The sequence below is a fragment of the Bidens hawaiensis genome, unplaced genomic scaffold (genome assembly GCF_021521415.1).
Source record: "Bidens hawaiensis isolate Kalapana, Puna unplaced genomic scaffold, B.hawaiensis_p1.1 tig00050477_1, whole genome shotgun sequence".
In the NCBI taxonomy this organism is placed as follows: Eukaryota; Viridiplantae; Streptophyta; class Magnoliopsida; order Asterales; family Asteraceae; genus Bidens; species Bidens hawaiensis.
Window position 1 is genome coordinate 42,138 of NW_027499026.1, and position 26,935 is coordinate 69,072.

A 26,935-nucleotide genomic window follows, 5' to 3' on the forward strand; every position below is an offset into this window, starting at 1 on the left:
GGAGTGAAGGTAAATGCGTCCAACAAAAACGTAAAAACCTATTGCACCGTGTATTTGGCTAATGCTAAGCACACCATTCCATTTAACTCATTGTTGAAATGACCCGATTCAAAACGCTTTAAAAATATTTTTATATACTATTTTAGTACTAAATTTGAATTAAAGAAAGAATTCTCATGTATACTTTAAAAGAATGAAACTAATGAACTATTATTGTAATACCACATTATTTACATTTAAAAATGATAGAAGAGATAAAAATCTTTTTGATTTTAAGAACCATATTCAAAATAATCAAAACTGATAAACGGTTTTGTTCAAAGAAAAATTGCGAAACATAATATCAACTTGTTGAATTTGCTAAGACATGATATTGTGGATCCATAGTCTAACCATCAATCAATCAACCATACTTTTTCAGTTGTTGACGTTTCTTTAAAAGTTATCTTGCCCACCCGTTATCTTGTTTAAGTTTTCATGCTTATCCTAGTTCTTCTCCTTTTACTTAGAGCATTCACATCAGGTCCTTTAAAAACTTTGTGAGAGAAATCTCTAAAAAATTTTAGAGAATGGTAAGTGGTTGTGAGTAGAGTAGAGATAAAATTTAAAAAGATGGGAAAATTTTGCGTAAATTTGGAGAACCACTGTTCATCCTCTATTTATTTTTTAATATATTTGAAAGTGGTTGTGAGGAAGGAGAGAGAAAAGATAATGATAAAGATGTAAAAAATATTATTTAATTGTATATGAGAGAGAAAATATAGTGTTTTTTAGTATAATTATAGAAATGAAGATAAAGAATGTGATGTAATTACTCTCCAATTTTCTCTCTCTCTCTCTTTCTGAAATGTTAAAAGAGTTTTAAGAATGTGTGATATAAAATATTTTTTTATTATTGTAGCACAATAATAATAAAGTAGTGAAGATGTGTGTTAATAAGAATAAAAAAAATAATAATAATCCTAAACAATAATAAGTGAGTTTAGGATATCATATCTGAGAGACAAACATAATAACATTATTATTAACATATTAAAGTAATTAAACCCACAGGGAGCTAGCCTCAAAGGCGCCTCTCTCCCATCTCAATTTAACAGTAATAAAATACAGAAACCCTAAACAACTCAAAACTCACTTAAACCTCTGCAGCAATGGCGGAATCGAAAGCAGAGGTATCACTGAAAGACCAAGGAAATCAGTTCTTCAAGGCTGGAAATTACCTAAAGGCAGCTGCTTTATACACTCAAGCCATCAAGAAAGATCCTTCCAATCCTACCCTTTACAGGTACTTACACACGCATCTCTTCCTTATTTATCTCCTAATTGATATGAATCGCTAGTGTTATTATGACTTAGAAACTGTCTGATTCACTTCAAAAATGGAATCTGTTGTTTATATATTATATACAAATTACAAAGCGTGAGGATCAAATCAAAAGTATGTTTTGTCTGTAACCGCCTCAAACATTGAACTCATTTCTAAGGCTTTGTAACCGCCTGGTCCAACTCTACCATATTAGCTTTTAACCTTTAGCTTTTAGGGTTCAACGAGCTGGTTCCAACGCCGCTGAAATGAGTTCAATCGGAGTTCGTTTGAGCCGGCTTTGACCCAAAACAGAAATCTTTTTTAGGCTATTTAGGCAAAATAGACTTTTTTTAGGAGATCCTTCCCCTGTATTCAAACCCCGTAATCTTATGATGATCGAGTGGAAATGGCTGACACTGTGACATGTTCTGCCCTGATGTTAGTTGGTTTAGTTGATGGTTTGAGAATTAACATAACTCAAATCTGTTTTTGTTTATTCTGTTTTCCAGTAATCGTGCTGCAGCGTTTCTAAATCTTGTTAAGCTTCAGAAAGCACTCAGTGATGCAGAAACAACCATATCGTTGAATCCCAGCTGGGACAAGGTAGTGTTAATTTTTTTCCACAGGGTTATTTCAGGAAAGGGTGTGTGTATTGTTCAATGTGGATGTTAATTTGTTTCTGAAAAAAGTGTTATTTTTCTTTCCCACAGGGTTATTTCAGGAAAGGGTGTGTATTAGAGGCCATGGAGCGATACGATGATGTATGATAGCGGTTTTTCTAAATGTGTTTTGTATTTTTACTATTATTATTAGAAAATTAATGTTTATGTTTATGTGTAATGCAGGCATTGGAAGCCTTTAGATTAGCCTCACAGTATAATCCACAAAGTACGGAGGTGTCGAAAAAGATCAAGAGGATTACACAGTTGTCAAAGGATAAAAAACGGTCAGAAGAAGTGGATAATATGAGATCCAATGTTGATCTGGCAAAACACTTGGATGATTTGAAATCTGAACTGGTAATTTAGTTCTGTTTATTTTGTTTTCTTAATGTGAAAAATAAAGCGAGTAGATTTTGAAGTTGTTATATTTCAGGCACAAAAGTATGTAAGTGAGGAATCTTGGAAGGAAATCTTCTCGTTTGTAGTTGAAACAATGGAGACTGCGGTTAAATCATGGCATCAAACATCAAAAGTTGATGCGCGTGTTTATTTCTTGCTTGATAAGGAAAAAACCGACACTGAAAAATATGCACCTGTGGTCAACGTTGACAAGGTATGCTTTTTAGTCAACCCATTTGAGATAAACATAACCTGATTGACCCGCTTCTAAAGATGTTGACTTTTATTAAACAGGCATTTGAGTCACCACATACACATGGTGATTGTGTTTCCTTTTTAAGGCAATATGCAGTGGACTCGTTTTCTCGTGCAGCATGCTTAATTGTACCCAAGAGTGCCATATCATACCCACAGGTAATGTGGATATCTTTTATGTATACTTTCAATTCATTTATTGTGTATTTCATGATCTGAACCACTTGATGTGTTTCTTGATTTACAGGTGTGGAAAGGACAGGGACCGAGGAAATGGAAGCATGGACAAAGTGACGGGTTTTTTGTGGAGTTCGAATCGCCTCTCGTTAGAAAAGAATGGTTTGTTCCTAGTTCTTCAGAAAAAGGCCAAGTATTATGCAGGTTTGTACACTTCATTGCATTTTTACCATTGAAATTTGCATTAGTTTGGAATGTAACAAGATATAAAAGGGTATAATGGTCCACATTATAATATTTATTTGCAGGGACCCAGTGGCATTAGATATCAGTGCGCATGAAGTGATTCCGAAGATATTTAAAGACGCATAAATGGATGAAATCTGCATTTGGATTTACTTGTGATAGCAAACTTAAGAAAGTTTTTGTTCATTTTTTGGCTATCAAGATTTTGCTTTGATTTGGTGTTGGTTTGATTGGCATCCCAATTACTCTTTGCATATGTACTTAGTAAACAGTTTATTAAATCCTGAGTTTGTAGCTTTGAATCACTTTTTCTTCAATATCAGGAGCTTTACTCTTCTTACTATAGACTTGCATGCACTATATAATTGATACATGTCCTTATCTCCTGTTACCGACACAGACCTTTTAAGGTTACACACAAAGAGTAGGTGGTAGATCTTTTTGACCTGCTACGGTTTTTCTTTAATCCTACGGATCTTATTGTGAAAAAAAGTGTTCTCTAAATGATTTTGGCAAGCTGTGTCATGCTGGAGTTATATATGCAAAATCGATATTTTGAGTTTAAAACACAAGGCAAATATTTCACACGAACGTGATGTTCATAGTTTCAAAATGCTTTTTGTTGCTTGCAATTCACGGTATTATTGTTACGCCAATGAGAATGTTTGTAATGTTATGTGCCTGTAGCCTAATACATTTAAGTGTTTCATGATGTCATGAAACTGTATCATCTCATATTTGATTCTTTTGTATGCATAGTGCATGTTCTAATAACCCTAGTGTCATATATTTTTAAACATTAATTTATTAATATAATATGAAATAATAATAATAATAATAACAATAATAATAATAATAATCAGAGCTTGAAGGCAGCAAAAAGAGCTTTATTAAATTTTGTTTGTACTCAGTTTGTCAAGGGGATTAGGATTAACGGTTGACTATGCTCATTGCTTGTTTTATTAGTAAAGGAGTGGTTGATATATTGATGTAGATGTTTTTGTAAAAGGGCTTCTATATATATACATCACATAAAGTTGGGTTGTCTCGCTCGTGGACACTCTCTCTATGTCACATCAGTAGCTTGCGATTATGGCTTACGACACATAAACAAGTGTTTATCACGGGGTTTACTTGTGAATGGGCGTTTAGCCATGACAGTTTATTGCAATGGAAAAAGGTGTTTGGTGTGTAAAAAAACACATGAAGCCTTTCTTTCTAAGAAGCGATGTCTCTATCAGTCCAGCCCCACGTTGGCCTTCAACACTACTATTATGTCTGCAACATCACATTTATCGTTTACTAAACTAAACTCCAAACTTAAATTAACCAAACGTTTAAGAAAAATTAAACTTAGAATCTATTGATATTAATGAGTTAAATACTTCATATAAAACATTGGGTAACCAATTTAATACATATTTCATATCAAATTTTAATAACTTCCATAGTAATGCCCCTAAAAGTAATAACTAGAAAACGAAAAACAAAATTCGTAGGATAGAACATTGCCAAAAACCAATGAACATTGAACAAGAAAGCCGTGCCTGGATGGCAACAAACAAAACCTATAAGTCTTAAATCGACTTCTTGAAACACCACCATCCAATGTATGCCACAATGTGAATATAGCGCAGAGTGTTAAACCCCACGTTTGCCTTTCTTCTTGGCTTCTCTCATAGCTTGTCTTTTCTCTTCCCTACAAATTACAAAGAAACAGCATTGTGTTAATACGAGTAAATTACAGTCAAACTAAAAATGACCGGAACACTGAACATGATGGTACCAACCTGGCTTTTGAGATCTCTTCTCTTGGAGGAGGTTTGTATTTCTTCCTCTTCTCATGAAGCTTTTCTTCTTTCTTTCTCTTAAGAGAAGCATTGTCACTATTTTTGTTTTTAATATTATCATTTCGTGGGCGCTTATTCTCCCCCTTTTTAGGCACAACTTTATTTTGCTTCACAGGGGCCTCTATGACGCTAGGTTCAATCTCGGCATCACCATCTTCCGCCACTTGTGCTGTTGCTGGAGCTGCCTTGGCATTACTCATTTTCTTCAACTGAAAAAATGAAAAGTATTTGACCACACAATACGCCACCTGTAATAAACTTGCAGTTTCATATTGAAACACACGCTTACCTTTGCCACAAAAAAGCCATCCATGTTATGAACATGAGGATAAAAACGTCTAGTCTTTTCCAAAGAAGGATGAAATCGGCCTTCTCTAAAACGTACAAACCTACATACATAAACAAAACACGCCTGCTTTAATACATTTATAAAAGTTTTATTTTCAAGTGTGAGATAAGAATACTAGTTATGTACCCTGGGCGACCAAAGTCTAATCCGCATGGCACAAGTTTCACATCCCTCTTCTTGAGTGCATAGTCTATAACATCTTCATTCTGCAAAAAAAATAATTATAAATAATGATAAAAACAGTAGTAACAACAACAATAATAATAAGCTTCCTTACCTCAATAACCATCATAGAGCAAGTCGAGTAAACCACATAACCACCTGATTTGGAGTTTGCATCCACCATGTCAATTGCTGCAAGTATTAGCTCCTGCAAACCGGAAAAGAAAAATGGAGCCCGATTAAAACTACCTCTATAACTCTATAAATCTATAATACATGTCTAACCAGAAAACTAATAAATTTGATTAATAAAAAGAATGCAAGTACCTTTTGTAGACGTGAACAGTTCTGTACATCGACAGCACTTTTTGAGGTTTTCACAGACTCATCTTTAGATATAACCTGCAACATCAAAAACCTTTTTATCCAAGTGAAATAGAAAAACCAGGCACAAAATTAGAACAAAAGAAAAACATAAAAATTCTCACCCCGGTACCGCTGCAAGGAGCATCTAACAAAACTCTATCTACTGTGTTGTGTCCTAAAACTTTCGGCAGCTAAAGTAGAATTCCAGAGAAATAACTCAGACCACTTAGAAGTTAAAGCTTTAAAACAATAAACATCATATAAAAGTTATAAAAACTAACCTCTCTTCCATCATAGCTGCATACTACAGTATTTGTAACACCCAATCGCTGTAGATTTGATGTTAGTTTGCTAAGCCTCTGCTCTTTCATCTCATTAGCATATATCATACCTAATAATGATGTGTGTTACAATGTGTCAAATAAAGGAAAACGCCTAACTTGATAAAACTGTATAGCAAGAACTTACCAGTGTTTTTCATAAGAGCTGCAATGTAAGTCGTTTTACCACCAGGTGACGCCCTACAAGTGAAAAACCATCATTTAAGATTGAATACAGAAATAATAGAATAATATTATAAAGTTCAAGATAGATATGAAGATGCAAATAAAAAGATAGATACGTACGCCATGTCAACAATGCGTTCCTTCTCCTGAGGAGCGAGTGCCATTACAGGTAGAAAAGAGCTTGCACTTTGCACCTGTAAACAAAAACAGAAAGATAGAAAGAATGAATTAACAAAAACTTGAGAATAAAAAGGAAACAAAAAATAAAATTATCTACCATGTAATGACCAGCCATATACTCTGGGGTTGCACCGTATGGCACTTGATGATCATAAACAACTAAGCCAACCTGTGCAACATTGAAACAAGCACAATTAATAAAACATCAATAAACAATAAGTCAAGTCAAATGAGTAGTCTTTACCTTTGACCACTTGCTTAACGGGTCCAAATTGATACCTCTGTTCAGCAAGACACCAGCTAAGTCACGTCTTCGTGTCTACATCAGAGAAAGGTGATACCGTGAGTTCAATAACTCAAAAACCAAAAAAAAGAAGCTAAAATAATACCATTAGTTATATCACCTTTAATGTGTTGGTACGAAGAGTAATTGGTCGAGGCTTTTCAAAAGCTTCAATTAGTTCCATTAGTTCAACAGGTGGAAACATCTACACGAAACATATAATTAATACCATTACGATTCATAAAGACGTACATACTCACATTGTACACAAAATTACCTCAACAAATGCAGAAATAAGAAACTCATTGTATCCATAATATGATCCCAAATCCATCTTAAGTTGCTCTATGTATTGCTTTCGTGTTGCTCCCTCTTGCCTCAAAGACGTAAAATTCGAAAGAATCCGAACAACTGAACATTGTAATTTAAATTTTTTTTTTAAAAAATGAAAAATAAATATTGTATACATAACATGTGCACAAAACAAAACTCACTTTCTTTTATTCTTTGTTGAAGACCGCTAAGATCAGGGGGGCCACGAGCTTCCACTTCAAGTTCCTGAGTGATCACAAACGCGAAAACACAAAAGTCAACACGTTAAGTCAACAATTACTAAGCATGAATACATGAATAGCTAATACAGATATCAACAATACCTCCTGTGTTGGCAATCTAAACTCATCGGGTGCTTCTTTAATATTAAGTTGTAGTTCATCTAAAGCCTCTTTCTCTTCTCTCTCTTTCGCTTCATCAATCTTCTTAGCTTTCCCCTCGATATCAGAATCATCGGAATCCAAATCCGATTGCGAAACCGACCCCATTTCTATTAACAAACACAACCAGCCAAAAACAAATTCAAACTACAATACCAATATAACTATAACAATTCAATAATACAACAGTCAATGCAATATGCAGAACTACCTTCATCATCATCATCATCATCACTGCCTTGTAAGAAATCGCCTGCGAACGCATCGTCTCCATCCGACAACAAATCGGACCCGGAATCTCCTTCTTCATCACCATCAAGACTCTGCTGTTCTACAATTTGTTCATCTTCTGACTCAGATTCACTCAAGACTTCAACTTTCTTCTTCTTGTTAACAGTAGGAAGCTCTTTGACTTTGACTTGCTCCTTTTTGGTCAATTTCTTCTGTGACTTTTTGCCTTTAATAGCCATTGAAGCTACAATACAACAGAACAAAACCCTAACTAGCATAACAGAGTAATAAGTTTGAATTTAATTCACAACACGAAAATTGAAACAGTGAGAATACACGAACCCTAGTTTTAGGGTTTGGGTACAAATTGAATAGAAAACCTGAGCTGCCGGAAAAACGGCGGTGGCTGCGGTAACGAAAGACGGTGGAAGAGAACAAGTGATGGTCCAAGAGGTTCAAGGGTTGGTTATATTAGGGTTTAAGCCAGACTATCATTTTATATTTTTCTTTTTTATAAATAAACTAGGTTATAACCTTATACTAGAATAAAAAATTAATCAATGTGAGAACTTCATTATCATATTATCTTTTTCATTTTAAATTTATAAAGTTATTATGCATTATATCATTTAGTCATAAACTATCATTTTCAACCTTTTAAAATTAAGGTAAAATTATGCATTAGGTAAACAATTTGTTCAAAACCATCAAACCACAACCAACTAAACCGAACCAAAAAACCGTCAAAACCAGCCCAATTGTTGATCAAGAAATGTGGTGAAAGTAATCACACATAAGTAGTTCACACACACACACACACAAAAAAGAAAAAAAAAGGTGTTGTCTTATAACCATGTAGTCTTAAAAATACATAAATAACCACATAGTCTTACAAACAAAAATAGTGTAGACGATAAGACAAATTCAAAGCTAAACAATTAATACCCATTTGGCATGCCATATCAACTTCTTTCAAAGAGAGCCTAACAATATCTCATTCTCCATTATGCTACATGTAGAGAACTGAACATCACTAAAACATGCTAGCTTGTCAATATTATAGCTTAGATAGCAAAGAATTAGCAACAAAAGTCAAAACTTCAGTAATATTAATCAAACCGAAAGAATACACACCCAGTTCATCATTAATCAAGAAATCCAACACATGCAAGCTAACAAAAATCATTATAAATCAAACACATTCTTATTTTAAGTTACCCGTGGCAACAAAATTGTTAAAGCATACATTAAAAATAGGAAGACCACCCACCAAAATCAAGTTTTATTCAGGAGTAACAATAATAAACGACGCCATATATTTGTAGAGAACCTTGTCTTAATTCAGTTCAAAGCTCTTCCCCGATCCTATATTTACACCACAAAACACATTATCATAGGTTTGAAGTAATGAATTGAAAACTTTGTGAGTTTAGAAGAATATGATGAATATGCTAGTAATTTCATACTGCAAAAATATAAATGGACCGTTTCAGTTTATCATTTATTTTTAAATGTCAAAAAGGGTATGCAATAATATTTAACTAAATTAAAAAAGGTCCAATGGCTTAAAACTCACCGACCCTGCAGTCTATCTATTCCTGGCGAAAAAGGTGAGTCACGTCGAATAGGTATCCCAGGTCATACGGTGTTCGGCTCAGAATGAGTTTGGGTCAAAACAAGCCAATTTGAAAACGGTTCAATTTAGTTTGGGTCAAAACAGGTTATGTTCAAAACATTTTCAAGTCATAATTGGTCATGGCTAAATTCATTTTAAGGTCATGACCAAAATTTTCTGGCAGTTTTAGAAAAGAAAAAAGAAACAATATTGTATATTAATATGTATATAAGCAAGCACCAAGTATCAAAGCAGATCCAACAAAATATAATTAAAACATATTTCTATGACCCAAGACATGAAAACATCAAATCTCTTTGTAAGAGAAAATTATAAACCAGTAATATCTTTCGAACATCAATACTGGAAAATGTTAAATTTGACACGTTAATTGAAAATGATGTGTGATCTGTTTACTAAAAACAACATTTTGACCCGCTTACTAAAATTATAATTTTGACCCGTTGACTAAAAATGATAAGTTTGACCCGTTTAATAAAAATGAGGAGTTTGACCTTATCTTACCTTAAGATCTACCTGAATGGAAACATTGGCCCGCGTTGACACAACTCCATTTTGGTTAGAATCAAACCTGATCCATAGCCAAAAAGTGACATAGTTGCTACAATATTGTTTCCAATTGTTCCTCAAATTAAAGCACATTTAGCTTTCTTGAAATATGATTACATGATATGAATGTTGCAGCCCTACATTGCAATGCCATGCTCACTAAGACAGGCCATAGAAAGATTAAGGGAATTTTTAGTGCAAAAAACTTACCAACAGTATGTGACAAATGATCTTCTGTATGATGAAACGCATCCAGGTTCCTTATTTAGCTTGTTTCACACCCATGATGTTAAATGTATTGATTCTTTTACAAAAACCTTTACGCACACCAGCGATTTTAAGAAGAATTAAACAAAAAAAATTAAAATTAAAATTAAATTAAATTGAAAACAACCATCATGCAACTACATAAAGGCATTTTGTAAATAAAATTATATACAATTAAGTTATCATATTGGGGCGTACACCAATACGTAAAATGCAAAACATACTTCTTGTAGCACATAATTAAGTTCTCATATTGGGTCGTACACGAGTACACCGATAAGCCACATCCCCACTAATACTATACGGTGCTTATCAACAAAAATAAGCAAGAAGCCAAGACAAACAACAATAATGGCCCCAACTTCCACAAAATAAACATATATCATCGCCCATATGGGCTATATGCAAGAAAACACATCAAAATATGATTTATATTTTCCAACCTGAAAACTTAAAATGAAATAAACTGTTAATGGTATTTTATGTATTAGGTTAAAAGCCCATTCATCATGTAACTAGCTAGAAAGCCCATGGGCCCAGTTTGGGTTACAATTAGGGTTTGTTACTTGTATATATAGGTGTACTATCTAGTTGTTTATTATCAATCAATATACACACCATTTCTTTACATGGTATCAGAGCTACGGCTCTCGATCCAAACCCTAGCCGCCACTTAATCTGAACCGAACCAGCCGGCCCTAGATCTGAAACAAACCCGTCTACCTCCTGTCCAGATCTCGTAATCCTTTTTCGAGATATATTCCGCCGTCACCGCCTCTTCCACTGTCACCACCACCCTCCGATTAGCAGACCCTGAAAATCCGACGCCGATCCGCTCGCGCCCCCACGCGCCACCCGAAGTCCGCCGCTGCCACCCACGCGCCGCCGCGTGACGGCGCGTGACACCACCTCCGGTCACCGTTTTTCTTCCAGATCCAATGACAGAAAAAAAGGCTTCAGAAAATCAGATTGCTCAAGGTATTATTAATTATTCAGTTGTTCTTTGCATTCTGGTCAAACTTGATTCAAGTAATTGGGGTTCATGGAGCCTATTTGTTCGGAAGGGTCTTACAAGTGTTGGCAAAGAAGACCATCTCACTACACGACCCGCTGATCCAATCTCCCGAGAATGGCTCATTGATGATAGCGGAATACAGATGGCATTGTGGAATGCCATGGAGCCACAAATACTCACCATTACCCAAAATTTCCCCACCGTAAAAGATATGTGGGAACACCTTTCCTCATCATTTTCTGATAAGGAATCTCTCTCCCATGCATACTCGGTGGTCCAGTCCTACATCAGGGCTGAACAAGGAGACTCTTCTTTTACTGATTACTTTACCCCTTTTTCAACAATCCAAGATGAACTTCGCTCCATGTTTCCACCCACTACCGATTTGAAGGTCCAGGAGGAGCGAAACGCTAAGATGGATGTCATGACATTCATTGCCGGTATATCGCCTAAGTACTCAAGTGCTCGCCCTTTATTGTTGAGTAACCCTGCTGCCACCACTTCTATTGCATCAATGTACCATCTACTACGTGAGATGTATGGTCCTAATGAAACTCGCCCTTCTACTGATACATCCGCTATGCATACGTCCACTGGTAAGGGTATTGGCCGAGGCTCTCATCAAACTCACAAAAGGGGAATCGGACGAGGTGGTGGTCTTATCTGTCACTATTGTAAGGAACCCGGTCATACGAAATGGGATTGTCCTAATCGTCCTCCTGGAAGTCAGCCACCTCCTAGACCCAAAGCTCGCATAGCTACTACCGGTGAGGCTTCTGATCCAAATGCTACCCCAGCCTACACGTTTAGCGAAGAAGATTATTGCCGACTCCAGCATCTTCTAGCTTCTCAGACAACTCCCCCTGCTCCAAGCGCCAAAGCTGCCAATTCAAGTACGTTTCCTAGTCTCTCCTCATCTTGGGTTATCGATTCTGGAGCTACTCATCACATGACTGGGAACTCGGGTATCCTTTCCAACCTCCATAACGTTTCCCACCAACCAGTACGCCTCGCTGACGGTTCCTCATGTCCTGTCCTTGGCTTTGGATCCATCAATAATTCCACAAACCTAAACCTCTCATCTGTTGTGTTTGTCCCTAAATTTCTTGATAGCCTCTGTTCTATTAGCCAACTCACAAAATGTCACACCCCGACCAAAGGCGGCGGAACATGCCGGGGTGCAACGATTGCTCATAAGCGCATGACACTATTTAAAGCGACAATATTTAACAAACTCATTTCATTTCACAACATCGAAAATGTCACATAACCAAATATTCATAACTCAAATACAACAAAATAAAAAAATATAACAAATCAAATATTGTTCATCTTTGCTAATATCCTAACGGTATTTGTGACGTTTTCTTCACCGAACTCCATAATCAACCTAGATGAAAACCTGTAACATTTCATAAAATAAAGTTTATTAACACAAAGGTTGGTGAGCAATTCATAAGTTTGAACAATAGATATATAGTATGAAAAGCCACAAAACTAGTATACAAAACCATAAATAATAGCTATAAACTTGGATAAATAGTTATCGCTAACAAGTTAGCGACACCCAACTATAAGGGGTTGCCAAATAGTTTAGGATTTTATAGTTATCGTTAATTGTATTACGTTAACGACACCTTGCCATGATGGGTTGCCAAATGGTCTAGGATTTATAGTTCCACCATCCAAAAGCGATAAACATATAGTCAAATAAGCATTTAACACCAAATCGAGCAATTATTCAAGTAAGGTATACAACAACGTTTGTGGTTTAAGACCCAAGTATAAAACATTTAGTTTAGTTAAGTTGAAATGTCACCCCAAAAATAAAAGATAGAAAACGGGGTATGAAGTTACTCACGTTCAAGTAATAAACTTAAAAGATTGATTATTTGGAGATTTGTCGGAACGACGAGTTTAACGTATGAAGCCTAAATAAAAGAAAGTCTTGGATTTAGAAAGGTTGTCTTGAAGATCTTTAAATAAAATAATTGTTGCAAAAACTAATCAATTAAAGTTCAAGGTTTAAAATGTAACTATTTAAGAATTTATAATAATAACCCTTTTAAAAAATGTAAGTTTGCTCAAAACCGGGTTAAAGTATCTAACCTTAATATTTACTTAACCAATGTTAAGTAATAAGGTGTGGAAAATGCTAAAATGCAAGTTCCATTAGGCTAAAGATACTAAAACGGGTTTTTAACGAGTGTTCGGGTTGTCGGTTCGGGTCTTCACAAATGATCAAACCCAAAGTCAACTTTCCAAAATATTAATTGTTATGAGATAACTCATTAAAACATACTAACACTTAACCAAGTATGTAGATCTATTGTTTAGAACTAACAACGCACGTTAAGCGAGTGTTCGGTTTTGTCGGTCCAAACTATGTTATGAGATCAAGTTGGATCCAACTATTCCAAGTACTTAAGAAAATAATTAAAATCAGTTTGTAAACTATTTTTTAAAGAAATATACAAGTCTTGATAGCTAAAAACACACTTGTGTGTCTTAAGCGAGTAAAAGTCGGTATAGTTCGGTTTGGTTCGGTCTCCATCTCACAAATAGTTCATAGATGGTTTCTACATGCCCAAATATCATAGAACTTGTATATTGGTTTATAAATGAATAAAACTTAAATTTTACAACAAAAAAAGTTAACTACAAGTCTTCTAAGCAAAAGTTTCGGTTTAGTTCGGTTTCCATCTCCCAACGAGTTCATAGATGGATTCCATAAGCTTAATATCAAAGAACTTGTAAAAATGATTTTTGAAACTCAAATCTAGCAACAAACATGTTTAAACAACTATTTTAACAAAACTAGTAAACAAAAGTTCGGTTTCCGGTTTGACTAGTTTCGGTTAAACCGAGGTTAGTCTTATACAAACCCACACCATGGAACTTGTAAATAAGATGAACAAACTAAAGGGTTAGAAGTTAGTCATAAGTGATATGTATAATAAGTTATGTGTGTGTAAATATATATCAAGAACACGAAGTCCTCCATGAAGCCTTGCCTTATGACATTCGAAACTTAACCAACCAGAGTCGGTGAAGTAACAAATAAAGAAAACAAGGGGTGTGTATTATATATATGTTGTACCACCATATTCAAGAGTTAGTAATGTTAGATGAACAAGTTAGAATAAAAGACTATAGTTAGTTTGACTTGAGAAGTCAAAACTTCAAGAATACATAAGAAATAACAACCTTGAATCTATGGAGTTTTGAGAGAGTTTTTGGAAATGTAGCAAGAGTAAAATGAAGAAGATGGGTGTGTATATATAGGGAAGGAGTGAAGGGTTGGGTATAAAGATTCTTTTATGGTTTGCATAAAAATGGGTATGTTTAAATGGTCAAACAATGCATAATATAAAAAAACCAATATTTTATATATTTTAAATGACAAGATCCAATATTTTATATATTTGAAATGTTCGGGTTACAAACGGGTCGGGTTTACATAACAAAAGTGACCCGAAATTGACGAATGTCACAGTATTCCCTACTTTAGGAAATTTCGTCTCGAAATTAAGATGAAGACGACGATGCAAACAAATGAGGATACTTCTCTTTCATTGCGTCTTCTCGCTCCCAAGTAAACTCCGCGCCACGCCGTGATTCCCAACGAACTTTTACTAACCGAATACGACTACGCTTGGTTTTCTTCTCGTTGCGATCCATAATCTCAACGGGTCGTTCAACCATAATCATAGACTCATCAACATGAACTTCATCGAGGGGTATATGAAGATTACCCTCGGTTAGGCACTTTTTGAGATTCGAAACATGAAATGTCGGATGAACACCGGCAAGTTCTTGCGGTAGTTCAAGTCGATACGCTACTTTCCCAACACGCTCAAGAATTTTAAAAGGACCAACGAAACGAGGAGCTAGTTTACCCTTCTTTACAAAACGGACTACCCCCTTCCAAGGAGATACTTTTAGAAAGACAAGATCGTCAACATTAAATTCGATCGTTTTTCGCCGTTTGTCGGTGTAACTCTTTTGACAATTTCTAGCGGTTAAGAGATTTTTACGGATTTGATCAATGACGCGGTGGCTTCTTGGACCATTTCGGGTCCCGTGATTTGAGCTTCACCGATTTCGTTCCAACAAATCGGGGAACGACATTTACGACCGTAACGGGCTTGAAAAGGAGCCACATCAATGCTAGAGTGGTAGCTATTGTTGTAAGAGAACTCGATGAACGGAAGATGAGAATCCCAATTCCCACCGAAATCAAGAACACATGTTCGTAGCATATCCTCGAGTGTTTGGATTGTACGTTCAGATTGACCGTCCGTTTGAGGATGATAAGCGGTGCTAAGATCGAGACGTGTTCCCAAAGCTTATTGAAGTGAACGCCAAAAATGAGAGGTAAAACGGGCATCGCGGTCGGAGATGATAGACAATGGCAAACCGTGTCGGCACACGATTTCCCGAACATAGATTTGAGCAAGCTGCTCGACAGAATACTTCTCACGGATCGGAATGAAATGAGTAGATTTGGTTAATCGATCGATGATCACCCAAATGCTATCGTTGCCTTTTTGGGTTTTGGGTAATTTGGTGATAAAGTCCATAGCAATGTCTTCTCATTTCCAAATGGGAATCGGTGGTTGCTCGAGTAGACCAAAAGGTCTTTGATGTACGGCTTTGACTTTCGAGCAAGTAAGACATTTAGATACAAACAACGCTACGTCCTTTTTCATACCCGGCCACCAAAAAGTAGCACGAAGATCGAAGTACATCTTATCCGCACCGGGATGAACGGAATAGTGCGAATTATGAGCTTCGTCGAGAATACAGGTATGAAGGTCATCGTGATCGGGAACCCACAAACGATTGAGAAAATACAAAAGACCATCGGGTTTGGTTTCGAGTTGAAGTTCGGCTCCACATGACATTTCGTCATACATGTTACCTTCTTCAACGGAGGTGCGTTAAGCTTGAAAGATACGAATTTGAAGATCGGTTTGAACAATGACGCTTAGAAGCAGAACGGATTTAACATTAACCTTTCGACTTAGGGCGTTGGCGACAACATTCGCTTTACCGGGGTGGTAGCGAATCTCGCAGTCGTAATCACTAAGTAATTCGGCCCATCTTCGTTGTCTCATGTTGAGATCTTTTTGGTCAAAAATGTGTTGAAAGCTTTTATGATCGGTAAAAACCACACATTTTGTTCCATAAAGGTAATTTCTCCATATTTTGAGAGCGAAAACGACGGCACCAAGTTCGAGATCGTGAGTCGTATAGTTCTTCTCGTTGACCTTAAGTTGCCTTGATGCGTATGCGATGACTTGACCTCGTTGCATGAGAACACAACCAAGTCCTTGATGGGATGCATCACAAAATACAACAAAATCGTCGTTTCCATCGGGAAGAGTTAGAATAGGAGCATTGCAAAGCATGTCCTTGAGAGTACAAAAGGCTTCCTCTTGCTTCGAACCCCAATAGAAGGGTTGTCCCTTATGAGTGAGAGAGGTAAGAGGCAAAGAGATCTTGGAAAAATTCCGAATGAAACGCCGATAATATCCGGCCAAACCGAGGAAGGATCGGATTTCCGTGGGAGTCGTTGGAGTTTTCCAATCCTTAACAGCCTCAATTTTAGCAGGATCAACATGAATACCTTTGTCGTTTACGATATGTCCCAAAAATTGAACTTCCTCGAGCCAAAATTCACATTTGGAGAATTTGGCATAGAGTTGTTCGTTTCTAAGGAGCTCGAGAATGGAACGCAAATGATGTTCATGTTCGGCTTTGGATTTAGAGAAGATAAGGATGTCATCAATAAAGACAATAACGAATTTATCAAGGAATGGTTTACAAACGCGGTTCATGAGGTCCATAAACACCGCGGGTGCATTTGTTAACCCGAAGGGCATAACCAAAAATTCGAAATGTCCATATCGAGTACGGAAAGCGGTTTTTGGAATGTCTTTTTCGCGAACACGCAATTGATGATAACCCGATCGAAGATCAATTTTGGAGAAACAAGTTGCGCCTTGAAGTTGGTCGAATAAGTCGTCGATACATGGCAATGGATAACGATTTTTAATAGTAAGTTTGTTGAGTTCTCGATAATTGATGAACATACGAAACGAACCATCCTTCTTTTTCACGAAGAGAACAGGAGCGCCCCAAGGAGAAGAGCTTGGACGAATGAAGCCTTTATCGGAAAGTTCTTCGAGTTGGTTTGATAGTTATTGCATTTCCGACGGGGCTAGACGATAAGGAGCCTTGGCCACGGGCATCACGTCGGGCACAAGATCGATTTGGAATTCAATCGGACGAACGGGAGGAAGACCGGTAACATCATCGGGAAAGACATCAAGGAAATCACGAACAATAGGAATATCTTGGATCTTCCTTTCCTTTTTGTCTTTTGTCACCGAGAGAGCTAAAAACGGAACGTACTTTTGGCGTAAGTACTTTTGCGATTGAGCACACGACATGAGATTTAGCCTTCGAGACGTTGTGTTTCCAAAGACCTTAAGAACCTTGCCGTTGACAAGCGGAATGCGAATGAATTTATCAAAACAAATGACTTCGGCACGGTGCAAAGACAACCAATCCATGCCTACTATGACATCGAAGCTACCCATTTGCATCGGGATGAGATCGATGGAGAATTTATGCTTAGAAAGAATAAGAGAGCAATCGCGGACGACGGAATTGATGGTAATAGAATTGTCATTGGCGACTTCAACAGACCACGGTCGGGAAAGCTTAGTTCGAGGCATCGCAAGTTTCGACTCAAATTTCAAAGAAATAAAACTTCTATCGGCACCGGTATCAAATAAAATAGAAGCCAAATGATAGTTCAACAAAAACATACCATTCACAACATCGTTTGCCACTTGAGCTTGATTTGCATTCATCATAAACGCCCGCCCTTGATTACCATGGTTGACTTGATGTGCTTGTTGTGGAGGTGGAGGTGGTGCTTGGATTGTTTGGATGGGTTGGATGAGTGGTGCATTGAGTTGGGGAATTTGGGGTTAGTAAGTTTGAACTTGGTAAGCTTGTGTTTGGTAGTATGGTATGGTTACGGTTTGAGCTTGGTTGGCAAAAGCTAAACGTGGGCAATTTTGGCGAAAATGGTTGGGATCACCACAATTAAAGCAAGCTCGGGGTTGTTGGGGTTGGTTTGATGGGTATGGTGCATAGCGGTTTTGGGCATTTTGGGGAAAGTTTCTTGGTTGGGTTGGTGGGTTAGGTTGGTTGGGTTGGTTTCGTTGGGTGGATCGGCATGTGTTGGAGAAGTGACCAAATCGGTTACAAATTGTACAATGGCGACACGGCGAGTTCGTTGGGTGGTGAAGTTGGCAAGTGTTACATAGTGGGGAGTTACCAATATAAGGTTTTCGGTTTTGGGGAAGAGTTTGGGCTTGTTGTGGTGATTGAGGTTGGGTGACGGCAAAGTTTCGGTAATTAGTCTTGGGTTTCTTGTTGTTGTTGTTGTTGTGTCGGGAGGAGTTGGAGTAGTTTATAGCTTGTGGTGCGGGTTCAATCTTGGCTTGGGGAGCGGGCTCGGTTTTGGATTTCTCGATTGTTTTCTTGAGGGTTAGGGTACCCTCCTTCACGTGATTTTCCGATAGCCAACCGGCTAACGTGATGGCTTCCTCAAGGTTCGCGGGTTTGCTACTCATGACTGAGTCCCGGATTTTCATCGGTAAACCCCCAATATATTTGTCAATTTCACGTTCGGTTGGGGTGACCAAGTGAGGTACAAGAACGCTTTGCTCGTGGAAACGGAGCGAGTAAGCGGCGTTATCACCACCTTCTTGTTTTAGGTCCCAAAATTCTACCTCAAGCTTTTGGAGCTCGTGTTTAGGACATAATTTCTTCTTCATCAGCGCCTTGAGCTCGGCCCATGGAAGAGTCATGGCCACATCCGTACCTTGGAGGTGCATGACACTACCCCACCATGTTAGGGCGGTTCCCCTAAACATGCTTGAAGTGAAGTTTGTCTTTTTCGCTTCGGGCATTCGCTGTGTAAAAACACATTCTCCACATATTCGAACCACTGCAACAACGTAGTCAAACACAGTTGGTTCCATAGAATTCGGACGGGTTGGCACTAGTAAATTGTTTAAGCAGGTAGGATGCGGGTTTGGGCTCAATAGGTGCAACAACGGGTGCGGGTTGGTTTGCTTGTATTTGAGTTACTAGTTCGGGAATCACGGCGGCCATTTGCTTGGCGATGATGGCGGCCATACGTCGAGTGAAGTTCTTGCGCGGTTGGCGTCTTAGCGGAGGCATGCTAAAAAATTATAAAGAAAATGGGATAAGTTTTTGGGTAAAAAGGAAATGAATATAAAGGTGTATAAAATAAAATAAGATTTCGATTTTTGATTTGTGAATCCTAGAGTTAGTATGGAGAAGATGTTAGTGTTAGATAAAATATAAAACTTTGTTTATAAATAACAAAACCGAAAACAATAGTAAATGGTTTTTTTTTTTTTTTTTTGAGAATTTAAAGCTTAAAAATTTGAGATTTTGAGATTTATAGAGTTGGAAAAATCGTGCATGAACCACCATGACTTGATATTCTAACACTAAAAAGTTTTATAAAACAACATATTGGAGTCTAAACATGTGTACGAACCACCGAAACTTTTTCATGTTTTCGACTCAAATAACGATAATAACACAATAAATCGAGATACAACGTCATGTCAAAACACTAGTCCACGAATCACCGTAGTTCTATTGTTTTAACACCGAAAATTAGGATGGCGACCGGAACGCTCGCATTCGACTACTTAAAGTATTGACATTTATAACACGATTTATGGCCTAGAAAACGAGCATTATAACTCAACCATCCCAGGTAAGTAATTCACCTTCGATTCTTGGAATCTTTTTGTCAAATGGTCATTTTATAATTTCTCGTTTCCTATGATGGCTACAAACCCGAAATAAACGCAACCTTTAAAGGATTTGAAACAACGGGATCTAAGTTAATCTTGTAATCCATAAAACACAATGAAAATCTACTTTTTGCGTTTTAAGGTAAGGATACATTGGAAATACTATGAAAGTGTGTGTATGTGATCATTTGGGATATTGGTGAATTTTAAACAAGTTAATAAATAAACATGCGATATGAACAATTAGATAGAGTAAACACGTATGAACACACGTATAGGACCCTAAGCATAACAATTCTAGGTCGTTACGTCTAACCACCTATCTTAATTGTCATGGCTCTGATACCAATCTGTCACACCCCGACCAAAGGCGGCGGAACATGCCGGGGTGCAATGATTGCTCATAAGCGCATGACACTATTTAAAGCGACAATATTTAACAAACTCATTTCATTTCACAACATCGAAAATGTCACATAACCAAATATTCATAACTCAAATACAACAAAATATAACAAAATATAGCAAATCAAATATTGTTCATTTTTGCTAATATCCTAACGGTATTTGTGACGTTTTCTTCACCGAACTCCATAATCAATCTAGATGAAAACCTGTAACATTTCATAAAATAAAGTTTATCAACACAAAGGTTGGTGAGCAATTCATAAGTTTGAACAATAGATATATAGTATGAAAAGCCACAAAACTAGTATACAAAATCATAAATAATAGCTATAAACTTGGATAAATAGTTATCGCTAACAAGTTAGCGACACCCAACTATAAGGGGTTGCCAAATAGTTTAGGATTTTATAGTTATCGTTAATTGCATTACGTTAACGACACCTTGCCATGAGGGGTTGCCAAATGGTCTAGGATTTATAGTTCCACCATCCAAAAGCGATAAACACATAGTCAAATAAGCATAGAACACCAAATCGAGCAATTATTCAAGTAAGGTATACAACAACGTTTGTGGTTTAACACCCAAGTATAAAACATTTAGTTTAGATAAGTTGAAATGTCATCCCAAAAATAAAAGATAGAAAACGGGGTATGAAGTTACTCACGTTCAAGTAATAAACTTGAAAGATTGATTATTTGGAGATTTGTCGGAACGACGAGTTTAACGTATGAAGCCTAAATAAAAGAAAGTCTTGGATTTAGAAAGGTTGTCTTGAAGATCTTTAAATAAAATAATTGTTGCAAAAACTAATCAATTAAAGTTCAAGGTTTAAAATGTAACTATTTAAGAATTTATAATAATAACCCTTTTAAAAAATGTAAGTTTGCTCAAAACCGGGTTAAAGTATCTAACCTTAATATTTACTTAACCAATGTTAAGTAATAAGGTGTGGAAAATGCTAAAATGCAAGTTCCATTAGGCTAAAGATACTAAAACGGGTTTTTAACGAGTGTTCGGGTTGTCAGTTCGGGTCTTCACAAATGATCAAACCCAAATTCAACTTTCCAAAATATTAATTGTTATGAGATAACTCATTAAAACATACTAACACTTAACCAAGTATGTAGATCTATTGTTTAGAACTAACAACGCACGTTAAGCGAGTGTTCGGTTTTGTCGGTCCAAACTATGTTATGAGATCAAGTTGGATCCAACTATTCCAAGTACTTAAGAAAATAATTAAAATCAGTTTGTAAACTATTTTTTAAAGAAATATACAAGTCTTGATAGCTAAAAACACACTTGTGTGTCTTAAGCGAGTAAAAGTCGGTATAGTTCGGTTTGGTTCGGTCTCCATCTCACAAATAGTTCATAGATGGTTTCTACATGCCCAAATATCATAGAACTTGTATATTGGTTTATAAATGAAGAAAACTTAAATTTTACAACAAAAAAAGTTAACTACAAGTCTTTTAAGCAAAAGTTTCGGTTTAGTTCGGTTTCCATCTCCCAACGAGTTCATAGATGGATTCCATAAGCTTAATATCAAAGAACTTGTAAAAATGATTTTTGAAACTCAAATCTAGCAACAAACATGTTTAAACAACTATTTTAACAAAACTAGTAAACAAAAGTTCGGTTTCCGGTTTGGACTAGTTTCGGTTAAACCGAGGTTAGTCTTATACAAACCCACACCATGGAACTTGTAAATAAGATGAACAAACTAAAGGGTTAGAAGTTAGTCATAAGTGATATGTATAATAAGTTATGTGTGTGTAAATATATATCAAGAACACGAAGTCCTCCATGAAGCCTTGCCTTATGACATTCGAAACTTAACCAACCAGAGTCGGTGAAGTAACAAATAAAGAAAACAAGGGGTGTGTATTATATATATGTTGTACCACCATATTCAAGAGTTAGTAATATTAGATGAACAAGTTAGAATGAAAGACTATAGTTAGTTTGACTTGAGAAGTCAAAACTTCAAGAATACATAAGAAATAACAACCTTGAATCTATGGAGTTTTGAGAGAGTTTTTGGAGATGTAGCAAGAGTAAAATGAAGAAGATGGGTGTGTATATATAGGGAAGGAGTGAAGGGTTGGGTATAAAGATTCTTTTATGGTTTGCATAAAAATGGGTATGTTTAAATGGTCAAACAATGCATAATATAAAAAAAACCAATATTTTATATATTTTATATATTTTAAATGACAAGATCCAATATTTTATATATTTGAAATGTTCGGGTTACAAACGGGTCGGGTTTACATAACAAAAGTGACCCGAAATTGACGAATGTCACACAAAACAAAATAATTGTTCGGCTAAATTTTATCCTACTCACTGTATTTTTAAGGAACTAGGGACGAACCGTCTGATTGACACAGGTTTTGAATCAGGAGGTCTCTACCGCTTATCTTTTCCGTCACAACCTACAACAAATATATGTGATTCAAGAGTCAAGGAGGAGCACTGTAGGTTGGGACACCCCTCTATAGCGGTTTTGAAACAAATGAGACCAGATTTACCTTTTTCGTCTTTTAATTTTCATTGTGAGTCATGTCAACTTGGTAAACATACCAGGCGTCCCTATCCCCCTAGAGTGTCTAATCGAGTCTGTTTTCCTTTTGAACTTTTGCATTTTGATGTATGGGGCCCTTGCCCTACGAAGACTACTTTGGGTTTTCAGTACTTTATTACCTTTATTGATGATTATTCTCGTGCTACTTGGGTTTATTTGTTAAAATCTCGTAGTGAGGTGTTTTCCACCTTTTGTGAATTTAATGCTTATGTTAATAATCAATTTAATACATCAATTAAGACTTTACGATCCGATAATGCAAAAGAGTATTTTTCCACAGACTTCTCTTCATATTTAAAATCCCACGGAATTGTTCATGAATCCTCGTGTGCATATACGTCGCAACAAAATGGTGTTTCTGAACGCAAAAATCGACACCTACTGGATGTTGCTCGCACACTCATGTTCTAGTCCCATGTTTCTCACAGATTCTGGGGGGACGCCTTTCTTACTGCCTCTTATCTGATTAACCGCATGCCCACACCTGTCCTTCATGGTAAAACACCATTCTCGATCTTGTTTCCTAATGGCACTCCTTTTCCACTCGAACCTAAAGTTTTTGGTTGTGTTGCCTATGTTCATGACCACTGTCCGAAAGTTACTAAACTCGATCCTAGAGCAATTCGTTGTGTCTTTGTTGGTTATTCTCGAGTTCAAAAGGGGTATCGGTACTATAGTCCTTCACTTCATCAATACTTTACCTGTGCCGACGTCACTTTTGATGAGTCATGTCCTTACTTTCTTACACAGCCCACTCCCGTTGCTGAGCCATTCCCCGACCCTGATCTACCCACATCTACACTTATTCCCACTTTTCATATGCCGAGCGTATCATCTGATCCTCCGGTCTCCACTGCTTCTGATTCTCCCACCATAGACCCACCGACCGGATCTCCACCTTTACTTTTTACATATAGTCGGCGAAGGCAGAATCAGACTTTAGACTCTCCTGATTCTCAACCATCCTCTACTTCGCTACCTTCTGGCCCAACCGTCCCTTTACCTACTCCACCTGCCCCCACCATTCCCGAACCCACTACCACCACCACTTCTCATTATGACCCTCCCGGTGCCCCCTTTCCCGATATACCTATTGCCTTATGCAAAGAACCACGACACTGCACCCGTTACCCTATTCAGGATTATGTTGGCTACTCTCACTTATCTCCTGAGGCTCATGCCTACTCCACTACCCTTGATTCCTACCCGATTCCCAAGAATGTCACAACAGCTCTCGCTCACCCAGGATGGCGATAGGCTATGGAAGAGGAACTTGGGGCCCTCAGATCTAATCATACATGGGATCTTGTGACGCTTCCTGTGGGGAAGCGTATTGTTGGTTGTCGTTGGGTGTTCACGGTTAAGCTACACCCGGATGGTTCGTTACATCGCTTGAAGGCGAGGTTGGTTGCTAAGGGGTATTCTCAGGCATATGGCATTGACTATGAGGAAACTTTCTCCCCGGTTGCTAAAATGTCATCTGTTCGTATCTGTATTGCCTTAGCTGCCATTAATCATTGACCGCTCCATCAGCTAGATATCAAGAACGCCTCTCTTAATGGTGTTCTTGAGGAGGAGGTTTATATGGAGCAGCCACCGGGTTTTATCATCGAGGAGGCGGCCTCGAAAGTTTGCAGGTTACGACGTTCCCTGTATGGCCTTAAACAGTCTCACAGGGCATGGTTTGGTCGATTTTCTAATGTTATGGAACAATTTGGGATGACTCGTAGTGCTTATGATCACTCTATTTTCTTTAGACACCAAAGAGGCAAACGAATTATCGTTGTTGTTTATGTGGACGATATCATAATCAAGGGTGATGATGCTGTTGGGATTACCGAACTCAAACAGTTTCTTCAGACTCAGTTTCAGGTCAGCGACTTAGGTCGACTGAAGTACTTTTTGGGCATAGAGGTATCTCGGTCTTCACAAGGAATACTTCTTTCTCAACGGAAGTATGTCCTTGATATGCTGACTGAATATGGCTTACTAGGTTGCAAGCCAGTTGATACTCTGATGCTTCCTACAAGGAAGCTCCTCCCAGAGGAAGGGGATCCGATGAAGGATCCAGAACGATACAGACGTTTGGTTGGTAAACTAAATTATTTGACTGTCACACGACCGGATATTTCCTTTACTGTCAGTGTTCTGAGTCAATTTATGGCGGCACCACACACCAGTCACTGGGATGCTGCCCTTCGAGTCTTAAGATATCTTAAGACATCACCAGGTTTGGGTATATTATATTCTGATCAGGGTCATTGCCGGGTGGGTGCCTTCACAGAAGAAGGAGATGGTCAGATATCAGGTTTTTCAGATGCAGATTGGGCAGGTTGTCCGATATCTCGACGATCTACTACTGGATATTGTGTGTTTGTTGGAGGAAATCTTGTATCATGGAAAAGTAAGAAGCAACACACGGTATCCCGATCGAGTGCAGAATCAGAGTATAGAGCCATGGCAGACGTGACATCAGAGATGACATGGGTACGTCGTCTTCTCATAGAGCTCGGGGTTGTTTCTAATGACTTGATGCGGTTATACTGTGATAGTCAATCAGCCATTCACATAGCCAAGAATCAAGTATTTCATGAGAGGACAAAACATATTGAGGTCGACTGCCACCTTATCAGAGATCGAGTAGTAGGCACTCAAACAGATCCTCCATCCATTCAACCAGTTCATGTGAAGACAAACTTTCAGCTAGCAGACATTCTAACTAAACCACTCCGGAAAACTCAGATAGATTTTATTTGTAACAAGTTGGGCATGATTAACATCTATGCTCCAACTTGAGGAGGAGTGTTAATGGTATTTTATGTATTAGGTTAAAAGCCCATTCATCATGTAACTAGCTAGAAAGCCCATGGGCCCAGTTTGGGTTACAATTAGGGTTTGTTACTTGTATATATAGGTGTACTATCTAGTTGTTTATTATCAATCAATATACACACCATTTCTTTACATAAACAAATAAATAAATACTATGGTTTTGGCTCCAACTCTTCCATAGAAGGTTCCCATGATTTTGGCTCAAGATTTGACCAAGACCCAGCAAGGCTGCAACTCATGCAAGACAAGAAACATAATATTTGAGTTGGCTAAATACCAAAATACCCTTCCACAAAAACAAAGAATGCTTTCAGTTGATTCATTTAACAACTCCAGGGAATATAAAAGCACATTATTCCATGATAAATGACTATGTATAAAGTAACACTTATATAACAAAAGGATTCTTACAAAGCATGGAACCTCTTAAAAGAATCAGTAACATTCTATTGATAGATTGTCATTAACAATAATGAAAAAAATTCTTTTAATCTAAAAGTAAATTAGTGATGTGTGCCTGTGTGGAGATGGAAATCCCCCTTATTAATTTAGGGAACTTTTCTTATTATTTTAGATTGTTAGTAAAGTTCCACTTGATCATAAATAGTCCTACCATATTTTCACCTTAATAGCCTCAAACGAAAAACTTCTTATTTGAAACAGATTAATTATCGGCACTCAAATTTCAAGATAGTTCAGTCAAACAATATATATATATATATCAGTCCTTCACAGTGAACCAGACACCCAATCGACACCATTAGTTTACACAAAACTTAAACTCACACCAAAAACCTTACAACTTCTAAAAAGAGCAACAAATAATACTCACCACAATGCGATCGGGAGTGAACCCACCAGTAGCAGTCTTGTGTAGTTAAATCTCTAGAAGCAATCTTCAGTACCAATACTCCAATCCAGCCATTTGTTTCCCCTATTAAGTATACATAAGAAAAAAAACTGAAAGTGAATCAGTAATGACCTAGTGAGCTATAATCAGAAGGCAGATGGTAATCCTAAATAGAGAAATTTACCGATTGATGGCATCCTTGGCCTCAGTTTCACCTATCTGGTAA

The 26,935-nt window shown here is 37.2% G+C and overlaps 3 protein-coding genes across 3 annotated transcripts; 2 read left to right on the plus strand and 1 right to left on the minus strand.

The window, feature by feature from the left end:
* Window positions 1-1,069: 1,069 nt before the first annotated feature.
* On the plus strand, window positions 1,070-3,361 carry LOC143598505 (uncharacterized). The gene is made up of 8 exons (XM_077076708.1): window positions 1,070-1,285; window positions 1,816-1,909; window positions 2,017-2,067; window positions 2,152-2,325; window positions 2,402-2,581; window positions 2,662-2,781; window positions 2,870-3,003; window positions 3,108-3,361. The coding sequence occupies exons 1-8, from the start codon at window positions 1,152-1,154 to the stop codon at window positions 3,169-3,171; spliced, it is 951 nt and encodes a 316-aa protein (XP_076932823.1). The 5' UTR covers window positions 1,070-1,151; the 3' UTR covers window positions 3,172-3,361.
* Window positions 3,362-4,504: 1,143 nt separating this feature from the next.
* LOC143598511 (26S rRNA (cytosine-C(5))-methyltransferase NOP2B-like) lies at window positions 4,505-8,165 on the minus strand. Its single transcript, XM_077076713.1, has 18 exons — window positions 8,066-8,165; window positions 7,666-7,929; window positions 7,398-7,564; window positions 7,236-7,299; window positions 7,019-7,152; window positions 6,863-6,946; window positions 6,703-6,777; window positions 6,556-6,627; window positions 6,399-6,472; window positions 6,241-6,293; window positions 6,054-6,163; window positions 5,895-5,963; window positions 5,734-5,808; window positions 5,522-5,614; window positions 5,371-5,450; window positions 5,185-5,284; window positions 4,836-5,104; window positions 4,505-4,744 (listed from the first exon to the last, which is right to left on the minus strand). Exons 2-18 carry the CDS (start codon window positions 7,922-7,924, stop codon window positions 4,687-4,689), a joined length of 1,836 nt encoding a protein of 611 aa, XP_076932828.1. The 5' UTR covers window positions 7,925-7,929; window positions 8,066-8,165; the 3' UTR covers window positions 4,505-4,686.
* Window positions 8,166-11,075: 2,910 nt separating this feature from the next.
* On the plus strand, window positions 11,076-24,284 carry LOC143598514 (uncharacterized). The gene is made up of 2 exons (XM_077076716.1): window positions 11,076-12,241; window positions 23,456-24,284. Exons 1-2 carry the CDS (start codon window positions 11,076-11,078, stop codon window positions 24,282-24,284), a joined length of 1,995 nt encoding a protein of 664 aa, XP_076932831.1.
* Window positions 24,285-26,935: the final 2,651 nt, after the last annotated feature.